We start from the raw sequence: 11,456 nt of genomic DNA on the forward strand, positions 1-11,456 counted from the left end.
CACGTGTTGATGATCCAGGCCGTCAGTTTGAATTTACTGAAGTGACATGGCGGTTTGGCTTAGCTTTGTTTCTAACTGCCCCTTTACTCCATATTAAATTCAATGTCCCCCACTTTTTACCCATTTCTTTTACTTCCCTTATTTTTTCATCTTCCCCTCTTTATTACTTTTTCACTTCAAAATCTTCGCTCTTCATTTCTCCTCTTCAGGTGCTCGTGTTCCTCCATTGTTGTGGTAAGTTTCCGCTTTCTTCGTCTTTGTTTTTGCTTCAACTTTCCGCCATACTCGCTTTTCTCTTTTATTTTTCCGCTCTTACTTCCTTACTAATTTGCTTCTTCTTCTGTCTTTTTTTTTTTTACTGCAGTTTCCAACTTTGTTTTGTTTAGGTTCTTGCGTCCGCCATTGTTGTTGTACTCTGTTGCTTCTGCAACTTTTCTCCTAAAGGTACTTACTTTGTACCTTTTTGTTGTATGTATTTTCCCAATTTTGCCTCTTTTTGCGTTTTTGCCAACCCAGGTTGTATCTTTTGATTCGCCCTAATTGAATTTGCCAAAATTTTCCCCCTTTTTGTTGTTGTAATTGCATTCCTGGTTCTTTTCCCTTTATTCCTTCATTGTTCTTGTTTCCTTAAACTGATCTTCGATTTGCGGCGCCCCATTGCTTTTTTCTTCTCTTCGTGGGCGTTTTGTCTTTGTAGATTTCATAATGTTCGACGTTTCTGATAGTAAAAACATAAGTGAGCCTCAAGTGGCCACTGAATCGGATTCTACTTCCCGATCATCTCCTTCAGGTGAGTGCCCTGCGCACACTTCTCATGTTTCTCTTTCTTCTTCCCCCAATCCTGTACAAATGGTTATGCCTTCTCCCTGTCCCCCCGCTGAGAGCGGGATGGGTACTGCTGTGACAGATACTGCTGAGTTTGGGTCGGGCAGTAGTCGTCCCGCTGAGGGTAGTGCCTTTCGCCCTTTCCAACGTGAGCCTCGCCCTGATTTCTTTGATCCCTACTGCGAGCGGGTGCTTATTAAGGAAAAGATTCCTTTGTCCCACCTTACCCGTTTAAGGCTGCGCGCAATGCGTCATAAGATGTTAGCTGATGCCGTTAAGGCTAATCCCCCTGACGTGTCTCTTTTTAGTCCCATTCCCCATGTTCAGCCTTTAAACAGTTTTGCTTGGCTTGATGACATGGCTGATGTGAATCGGTTTGACCATTATGTAGTGCGGGGTGGCAGTATTGATAATCCATCACCTTCTCCCTCTCCAACTGTTTGAACGAGCAGGATGACTGAGTCCCTAGGTGATTGTTCTCTTTTCGATTGTCAGCCCACTTATGTGGTGGAGCCTTTGGAGGTTGGCAAGACTAAGTATTTCTTGGATGACAAGTGCTACGGGCCCAAGAAATGTGTGCTGGACTCTCTCTAGCGCAAGGATACTAAAAGGTTGAACCTTGCTTCTGTTGGGCAGAAGTTTTATGGTTTTGGGGAGGGCTACGAGTTGGTCTTGCCCGCTGATGGTGCGAAGCTCTTTGCTCCCCCTTATGGGCAAATTGCTGTGGTTGCATCTCAGTTGGACTTGGGTCTGAGGTTTCCTCTTGACCCTACTCCGGAGAAGGTGTTTCGTGCCTTCAATATCTGTATTTCCCTACTGCAACCAGCTTCTCTTCATACCCTGATTTGCCTGCTGTGGTTTCTACGATTTCGGAGGTACCCTGAGTCCTTGCACTTGTTCAAGTCTTTAATGAGCTTGAAAAGGTCTGCTTCTGGGACCGAGTCCGGGTGGTACTATGTTGCTCCTAAGGAGGGCAGGATCTTATCCTACCCAAAACTTGGTCGTTTCAGGGACTAGACAGGAAAAATTTTCTAGGTGAAGGTGCCTTTTACTTTTGCTCCGCCACATAAATTTAGGGAAATCCGTACTAACATGGCTGGAGTTACTGTCTCTCCCTGCGAGTCTACCCGTGAGACTGAGGCTTTTAAGGCTCTACGGGGTGCAGGGATTGGTGATTCCAAATTTCCCAAGATCTGGCTGCCCAACTCCATATACATTGTGGGTAACGAGCAGCTCTCTGCTATGCGTTTGTGCCGTACACATGAGTCTGGTAGGTTTCTTGGCTTTCTTTCGTTTTCTTCTTCTTTTTTCTCCTTTGTCTAACTTCTGTACGTTGTTTTATTTTCTTGCCTTTCCCCCTTTTCAGGCTATGACAAGTTGGACAAGTGTATCCTTGGGCTGGCTGATAACTGGAGGGACCCTTTAACTGCTACTCCTGAAAATCCTCCTGAGCTCTTTGATACACTGGAGGTGTATGCCGGCTCTCTGAAGAATTAAGTGCGTCTTGCTCCTGCTGAGCTGCGGGCTGTTTTTGTACTGTGACTCCTGCTGACCGCGCAGGGTCCAGCTTTGCTGAAGTTGAGCCTTCGTCCTCTACTGTTGGGAGTAGGCGTGAGACTCGGCCTGCCCCTCGAAGAACGGCTTAAGAGCCTAAGGAGTTAGTGGCACATGGTGCTTCTGTTGAGAAGCAGTCTGCTGCGGCTTCTGGCCGGGTGGCACCTCAGACTTCTGCTACTAAAAAGGCAACCTGATCAAGCTTCTGATGATCCAAAGACTTCCGCTGATGACTTTGCGGATAGTGTTCTCAAGTTTCCCTATGATGAGGCTGAAACTACCGCTGCGGGCTCAAAGCCCAATTCTTCTACTAAGCTTGTTATGCTTTTTCCTTCTGATGTTGACAATGTTACTGTTGCGAAGGACATCGTTGATCCTTCTACTGAAGCTACTGATTTCCAGCTTCCCGATGAGACTATCATGGAGCTTCCCAAGTTTCTGCCGCGTCCTACTGGACTGAGAGGGCGGCTCCAAAGTGCCTCCAGAGGTGGGCACGCTCCGGTAGGGGGTGCTCACAAGCAGGATCAGCCAGCCATCGACCTGGAGGATGATCTTGTGACCTCCGCCCCTGTTGAGGATGAGCCCGCTACAAAGAAGGCTTGTACCTCCTCTGGCCTTGATCCCTTTGCTTCTCATTCTGCTAACACTGGGCTCCCTGGCGGGAATGCTGGCGGGGGCATTGACACTCAAAATTCCAGTAAACTTAATCGTTGTGTTCACCAATTCTTGAGTGATTCTTTTGAAAACCCCTTGTCTGCTACCTCGATCTTTGCCGGAGGTGCTTTCGCCCTACTAGGGCTATTGAGTTTTCTGAGGTTCCCATTGATGTCCATTTTCGCCCTATCATTTGTCTTGCTGCAGCTGAGGATGCTCCATTTCAGCCTGAGATGAACGTGAGGACTGACGAGTCTCTGTTTGTGGACGACCCCCAGAAAGGCGGTACTTTGGGGTACCGTTTGACTCAAGGAGTCCGTCTTCCAGCCGATTCTACGCCCAACTCAGTTAGCCTCCCTGCTGCTACGGGTTGCCATGACCTGCAGAAGGTTTTTTCTCTAATCCTTTGTTTGTTCCATTGTCAGTGTCTTGTTTTATTCTTTCCTTCTACTAATTCCTGTCTTAGCTTACTCTTTTCTTTCTTTGCCCTTTTTTTGCATCTTGTCAGGTCTGTTGGAGATTTATCCAATGCCTTGTTGGCAGTGGAGAAGGAATATCAGAATCAAGGCCTGATTCTTTCTTAGAAGAATTTGGAGGTTTAGTAGGCTCAGGCTGAGAGGGAAGCTATGGTCAGTGAGGTGACTCCTCTGAGGGAGAGGGCGGACGCCCTGCAGCTCCAGTTGGGAGAATTTCAACTCACCCAGACCAAATTGAAGAGCTGCAAGGAGCAATTGGGGACCTCTTAGGCCAGGGTGCAGGCGTTGGAAGCAGAGATAGCTGACTTGCGGGTTGGGCGTGTTACTGAACTGGAAACTGCTAGGAATGAGGCACTTAAGACCTTTGCGCTCTCCCTTGCTTTTACTAAGTTATTGGCTGATCGCCATGATGGTGGATGGGAGGCTGCGGCTTGGTGTGTGAGCAGCTTATATGGTGAAGGTGCGGAACAACAGGCTCGTTTCAACACCTTCTGGGCCAAAGTAGAGGCTGCGAGCGAGGCTGGTTTGTTTAAGCTGCCTGATGACCACCCTCGTGCTGCCAGTTGCAAGGTTCCTAAGCAAGTTGTGTTGAACTTGGAAGTTCCCCATTGTCCTGATGTTGCTGAAGCTATTGGGGTGGAGTCCTTGGCTGGTGGACAATAAAGGTTATGGCGGTTGTCACCTTCCTACTCCAGTGGTTCCTCCGAGTTTCCTTCGCCCAGATCTGTTGTAACTAGGTAGTTTTTGTTACTATCTTTGGGGTGTATAGCCGCCAAAGATTATGTTTCCTTGTGTTTCCTTAGAATACTTTGTCTTTTGTTGTTGGGTCTGTCCAACTTAACTTGAATTTGTGCCTTTCTAGCTTTACTTGCTGAGTGTTTCCTTGTCCTGGTGGACGAGGGCTCAGCTTTGCATATGTTGTAACTAACCTGCTGAATGTTTACCTTCCCTTGGTGGGCAGGGGTTCAGCTTTGTATTGCATGTATTTCTTCTACCTTGTCTGTTGATTATCTTATAGTCTGCGTGTTTTATCTGGGCCTACTGCTTGGCCGAGGTATAGTAGTACTTGTATATTAGTACATTAGCTTCTTTGTTGCGCTCAGCGAGGCCTCGTAGGCTGGGCCTCCCTTCTTTCCTGATTTGGCTACTGAGGGCTCCCTTGTTTTCTTGTTCTTTGCTGTGTTTAGCAGGAACTTCGATGAGTTCTAGTTTTCTTACCTTGTTTTCTTTGGGTGCTTGTGCCTTATGTACTCTGTTTAGGTTTGATAGAGACTCGTCTACATGTTGACTAGTTTATTCAGTTGTTGCCTTTCTAGGCATTATCCGGTCTGCTCTGCTGAGACTTACTTGTGTCAATCAGCTTTTTGACCGCTCGTTTAGTGTCGTTCAGCTTGTTTTGCTGTGACTTATTTATGTCGTTCAGCTTGTTTATGCTGCGACTTGTTGTTTTGTACCACTTACTTCTTTTTGTAAGGGCTTATATGTATCTACTTCCTTATCCTCTCCCTCTCGAAGAGGTGAGCTGGGTGGGACTAAGAGAACCTTAGTGTTGCCCACATAGCTCATCGTCTTTGTTTTCCCTACCCTCTCCTGCTCAAGTTGAATGTGTCAGGCCTCCCCCTCAGGCGTCCCCGAGGTGGTGCCCTGTTTTACTTTGAGCATGTGAGGTTGGGTTTTTGGGAGGGATGCTTTCCTTCGTATTTTAGCGTTGTTTTGTTGCTTTGTGCTAGAGTGCTTTAGTACCTTCAGCACTTGCATTTTTCTTGCTCTCTTCTTTCTTTTTTTTTTCTTTTATCTTTACTTCTGTATGTTAGTATATGATGCTAAACATGATATGACAAAACAAGTTTACACAATATACTCCTCACGTAGAGGCTTATATTTCATTAAATAAAAAATGGCTCATATGGCTTAGTTAACATAACATGAACTAAACAGATTTCTTGCAAAATTGAAATAGTTGTCTCCATTTCTACTTAACTTCTTGCCTTTTAAACAAAATATTTCTTTAACACATCAGCATTAAAACTATTTCTTAAGACCTGACCTTCTTGATCTGCGAGGAGGAATGCACCTGGTCCTACTTTAACAAAAAATATTTCTTTAACACATCAGCATTAAATTTAAACTATTTCTTCTGCCTTACAGGCTTGATATCCTCTCTCACGTTCTGCCTGTGGACCATGACTGCGGGGTCAATTCCAGGCATCTCATCTGCTGAAAACGCGAAGATATCTTTGTTCTTCCTCAACAGTTCTATGAGGTGTACCCCTACAACTGGATCAATATCCTTCCCGATTTTCACCGTTCTTGATGGGTTGCCCTTGGTGAGCTCAACTGTAACGTGCTCCCCGTTGGGAAGTGGCCTGGACATCTCCTCTTTTGCGGGCTTGAAATTTTCCGTGGCCAACTTTTGCTTATCCTTTTCCCTATGATATTCTTCGCGCTTCCTTTTCCTTGACTTTCTCTCAAGTTGCTCAAGGGATCTTAGTTCTGAGATTGGTTGCTGCCTGGTCCTGGCGGGCTACTTTAAAGCAGTTATGTAGCATTGTTGAGTCGTTTTTTGGCATCCCCTGAGCTTTGCTGATCGCCCTTCGTTAGTTGTGTAAGACATGGCAAGGTGGTAGGTGGAAACCACTCCGCCGATCTTGTGAATGAGTGGCCTTCCCATGATCACATTGTAAGGTGAAGGAGAGTCTATCACCAGGAACTCTTCCCGAACACCACGTCTTTTTGACCTTTTTTCTACTCGAACTGAAAGCTCAATTATGCCCTCCTGGGCCAATCCGGATCCGTTGAACCCGGTGACTTTATAACTCACCCTTTTCAGATCTTTCTTGTCTAACTTCAACTCTTTGAACGCGCTAATGTATATGATGTTGGTTGAGCTGCCCGCATCTATCAGTATTTGATCCACCTCCCAATTTTCTATTCTCATTGTTCTCACCAGCGGGTCATCATGAGGATAGACTATGCCTTTTTGATCGTATTCATCAAATGTAGCTCGCGGCTGCGGAGGAAGTGGTGGCCATCTACGCTTCTCATTGTAATTTATCTGATGTACCGTTGCCCGCAGGTCTGCTCGTGCCTTGTTCACTGTTCCCCCGTGCACTGGTCCTCCACTAATTACATACACTCTGCCTTCTGGCTTACTGTCTCTGTCCCTGTCCTCAGCGGGACCCCTGTGACCTCCTCTGCGGTCACGACCTGTTCTATCTTCATCCCTCCTTCTGGGAGGATCAGCGTGCTGCTTGAACTGATTCAGGTATCCTCTCCTGACTAGATCTTCTATGTTATCTTTCAAATGCGTGCACTCATCAGTAGTATGGCCATGGTCTCTATGGAAGTCACACCACTTGCTGGGATCACGGTTCCTGTTAACCATTCTCGAGGGTCTCTGCCACTTATCATCAGCTTTGTTCACACTGAAGATGTGAGACCTCGAGTGGGTTAGCGGGGTATATTGATCAAACCTTCCTGGCCTTCCTCCTCTCCTCGTATCTGACCTTTTTACCCCCACAGCTCTGTCCGCCTCTCTGCGACCTTGTTCAGCTCTGCTTGGCTGGTCAGCCCTGGCTACATTTTCTACCCAGGTAACTTCTGCCCGCTTAACTGGGTCTCTTGGCGCCTTCCTGCTCAGCATTGCTTTGTCAGTTTCGTCTGCCTTGATGAACTCGTGCGCTTTACCCAGCGCCTCAGCCAGTGTTTTGAGGCTCTTACGCCCCATACGCTCTAAACGGTGAGCCTGGCAGCAAGCTGCTCTGCATGGCCAAAAATGCTACCTCCTGGCTCATATTCGGGATGGTTGTCACCTCATTGTTGAATCTGGTGATGAACTCCCTCAGGGGCTCATCCTTCCCCTGAACTAGTGACATCAGCTCAGTTTTCATCTTGGTTTGATCTACCAAGGTTATGAAATGCTCCATGAACATCCTCTTTAGCTGATTATACGAGTATACGGAACCTTTAGGGATGGCCCCATACCATTCCGCAGCCAATCCTTCCAGGGTTGGTGGGAACGCTTTGCACCAAACCGAATCCGTCATGGTATAGAGCACCATGTGGTTCTCAAAGGCTGATATGTGGCTCTTAGGTGTTATGGTTCCATTGTACCTACAACTCGTCATCTTTATCTTCTCCATCGGTTCTTCCAGAATCTCCCGACAAAACGGGGAATCATCTGGAATAACCTAGATCCGCGCTCGCTTGTCTTTGTCCGGGCTGGGCCCCCGCTCTGAGGCTGGTGACCTGCTGCGGGGAACTCGCCTCTCCGGGCTCGTCCCAGCCTAGGCTATCTCCTCCAAACTCCATTCTTGGTTCAGGTTGCGAGCTTCCAACTCCAGTACCTTCTTCCTCAGCTGAACGAGCTCCTTCTGCTTGGGAGTGAGGATTTGGGGTGTCGGCTTCTTTACTAATGCCTCCGCAGCTGCCACTGTTGGTGGCGAGCTTGCTCCCTTACCCATATTGACAAGGACTTCCGTCATTGCCGCCAGCTGTTCCAACTGCACTTAGAGAGGCTCTGCAAGATGACTGACATGTTTATAGGCTGCGGTTTTTGGGCTATGGGTGTTGAAACAATGGGTTCATTGTTCGTGCCTGTCAACGACATTCCATATTTGAAAATGGAATTGGATCCTGTCGGATCGACTGGTTTCGACGATGCTTTAGCTGCAACTGACGTCGGTCTGACGGGGTTGGATTTTTATGAGATGGTTGATTTGGGTTTTTCGGCGGATCCTTTTGGATCGACAATTGATGCTGGTGTTTTTTGTGGTGTTTGGTTGGTGTCGCTGGTTTTGGGTATGGGTGTTTGTACAACTTCCTCTCGGGCCATGGTGGTTTGTCAACTAGTCCCTAGCTCAGTTGGTGAACCTCAAGTTAGATGATCCTCCCCCTCCTTCTAGTGCCAATTGTTCCAGGTGTGGATCCAAGGGTTCTACTGGGTGAGCTGGGTCCCGTCGGCAACCTACACACAACAACACGCGTAAACTGCCCTCGGGGGAGGCTCGAGGAACCCCCCTCCGAAGCTTAAGTTAGAGAGTGTTTAGAGGGAGAAAGTGTACTTAGAGAGATATATAAAGTACAATAACTTTAGTGTCTAACCTCTTTTCCGCTATACCTTACCCTCTATTTATAGGCGTACTATATCCTTTATGTAGAGTCTAAAGCCCTACGAGCTGACTCCATCAGGATGGAGAGCCCTTCTTAGCTGCTTTCTCGGCAGTGAGTGCGCACCCCGGGGGCTAGGCGATAGTTTAGCGGGAGCTATCCTATACATTAGTATTATTATTATATCTCAAAAACATACAAAGGTATACAACCTATAGAAAATTAGTGGGAAGCCGAGATACAATCTGGGCCCCCACTCCTCTAGCTATAGAAAAGCTTATCCAAGTAAAGATATGAGCTACAACACGTGCCCCAATGTCCTGAGTATTCGAGAACTTTTGGATCCGCTTCAGCTATACAACAACCTCCTTTTCCAACTCCCAAGAGAAGAGAAAAGGAAAGGAAGGAAGCCATATCCAATTGTTCGACAACTGGATTCGTACTTGACTCGCTTCCGATTGGCCGCATCAAACACTACTCGTCTAGGAACAAAGTCAGAAAGCCCGGACTGTGTCAATGGAGAAGACCCTGTCAAGTCAACACAGACATCGCGACCACAATCCCAGGAATAAAGTAACACATCTGGAGGTCTGAGAGCCCCGTCGTTCCCTCCAGATAACCTAATGTCTACCTCCTTTTTAGCTGAAATCCCTGCTCGATAGCAAACATCAACAAGGGTATCCCAAACAACAGTATGCCGGTGTTTAATGCCCACAAAACCAGCACAAGACCCGCGTGATCACCGAAAATATCCACAGCAAAAACCCTTGAACAAGCAGAGCACGACGTCGAGATAGAGAGCAAAGGAACACCCGACCGGTAGTGTAGGGAATATTTCAAGCATTATCCCTAGCTTGAAACCCACTGTGATCATACACTTAATCATGGTGGCGTCCAAAGGGAAAGAAGATAGAGCAAAAGAGTCGCCAACAAGTATTAGGAACTTGTAAACCGTTCACGAGGTGAAGGTTACACCCCTTAACGATCCAAGAGATCGTCAACTCCAATAGGTCTGGAACCATGACTGGTAGTTCGGGGATGAAGGTACAAATCCAACCTAAAAGAGATTGAACCTTCCCTAATAATAGGCCTCTACTTTATTCTGATCATATTCATGTGCGCTTTCTGACTAACATGCAATCAATAGGTTTAACCCTAAACTTGTTTAATCTATGTCGGTTGAATACTAATGCACAAATAAATCTATTATTGGCGATCACTTGAAGTATAATCAAAGTAACCCTAAACAAGATTATTAATTATCTTATTAAGCGTGATTACAAGTACCAATTCCCTTTAAACATGCATAAAAGGTGTGATCAAGCAATAAAAATAAATATCAAGCAACATAATAAATAATCATCATAATAATAACAATTATAATCATAATAATGAAATTAAGCATAATTAATATAATCATATTAACGCTAAAGCATAATAATAGCAAGATCCTAGGCATGATACTAACAAGATTAATAACAAACCCTAGCATGTCACTAAACAATAAAAATCAAAGCTATAGCCCTAACATGATACTAACATGAATATTAGGAAGAGAATAGGAAGCATCACAGGAATCATGATTGATATAAGCAAATCACCCTAAATATCATACTTAATAAAACATCCTAACATGATACTAGGAATCAAAATAACAATCTAAGCATGATTTCTATATCATAAAATCATAAAATAAATTAAAGCACTTACTTGGATGCCTCGTATCTCTTTCTAACAACAAAATACACACGTTAGTAACTTCATGAAAATAATAAACAATTAAATTAAATAATTGAAATAAAGATTAGGGACCAAACCCTCAGAAATATTAAAACCTTTCACGTCTAGGGCGAAGGCAACTTCCAACTTGGCTAGGTGTGTCTAGTGCCAATGTATGAGGAATTTTGTTTGTAAAAGGCTAGGCTAGAAAGAGAGAGAGATTCAAGAAATTCTTGATGATAGTTTATTATAGAAAAAGGGGAGATATGGCCTCTATTTATAGAAAAAGAGAATCCGAATTCGAATCGATATAGAACTCGATGGACAGCAGCTTTTGCGGATTTTGTTTTTATCATATCTTTTGATCTAGAAGTCAAAATAAGGCATATAATATGTAGTTGGAAAGCTCTTGAAGTCTACTTTCCAAAATAATTAGAATCAGATTGAAATCTTTTGTAGATAAAAAGATATGACCGAAATAGTAGGATGGTGTCAGTTTTGGATAGAGTTTCATATCTCATTCATATCTTTTTCGTTATAGCTCGAATTTAATATTATAATATATCATTGGAAAGATAATTTCAAGATCTATCCAACAATATAAAATTTGGATAAAGATTATGAGGCACGAAAATAAAATCTGACTGTCTTTGAACATCTTTAAATTCGAATAGAATTAGGATTTAAGAAAAAAGGAAAGTTTTAAAAAAGGAAAGTTTTTATTTAACTCAAATTCTTTAATCTTATCTTTTCAAAAAGGATAATTAAGATCTTTTAAAAACTTATAGAAGCTTCTAATTAATCCTAATTATTTTAGGAATAGGATTAAACCTTTGGACCCTCCACATGATCATTGGGCCCTAGGTAAGATCCGGTTCGAACCCAGTTTAGTATTTTGGCCATAACTTCCTCATTATTCATCGGAATAAGGCTTATAATATATCGTTGGAAAGGTCTTTTCAAACCCCATCCAACTACACCATTATTGGACCCATATCATGGACCAAAATAAACTGTAATGCACGTATTTCATAAATAAGGTAAGAAAAGAAATATTTTCAAAACAGAAAGAAGAGATATTTTAATAAAAACATCCTCATCACTAGACTTTTCACACTT

General features: G+C 44.3%; 1 protein-coding gene across 1 annotated transcript; it reads right to left on the reverse strand.

Moving 5' to 3' along the window:
- Nucleotides 1-7,225: 7,225 nt before the first annotated feature.
- On the reverse strand, nucleotides 7,226-7,636 carry LOC145628807 (uncharacterized). Its single transcript, XM_081681215.1, has one exon. It carries the CDS (start codon nucleotides 7,634-7,636, stop codon nucleotides 7,226-7,228), a length of 411 nt encoding a protein of 136 aa, XP_081537341.1.
- Between the last annotated feature and the right edge of the window lie 3,820 nt (nucleotides 7,637-11,456).

Source organism: Chenopodium album, chromosome 1 (assembly GCF_948465745.1).
Source record: "Chenopodium album chromosome 1, dcCheAlbu1.1, whole genome shotgun sequence".
NCBI lineage: Eukaryota > Viridiplantae > Streptophyta > Magnoliopsida > Caryophyllales > Amaranthaceae > Chenopodium > Chenopodium album.

Coding starts and splice junctions, on each gene's coding strand:
- LOC145628807 (XM_081681215.1), bottom strand. CDS start 7,636: ATGACGAGTTGTAGGTACAATGGAACCATAACACCTAAGAGCCACATA.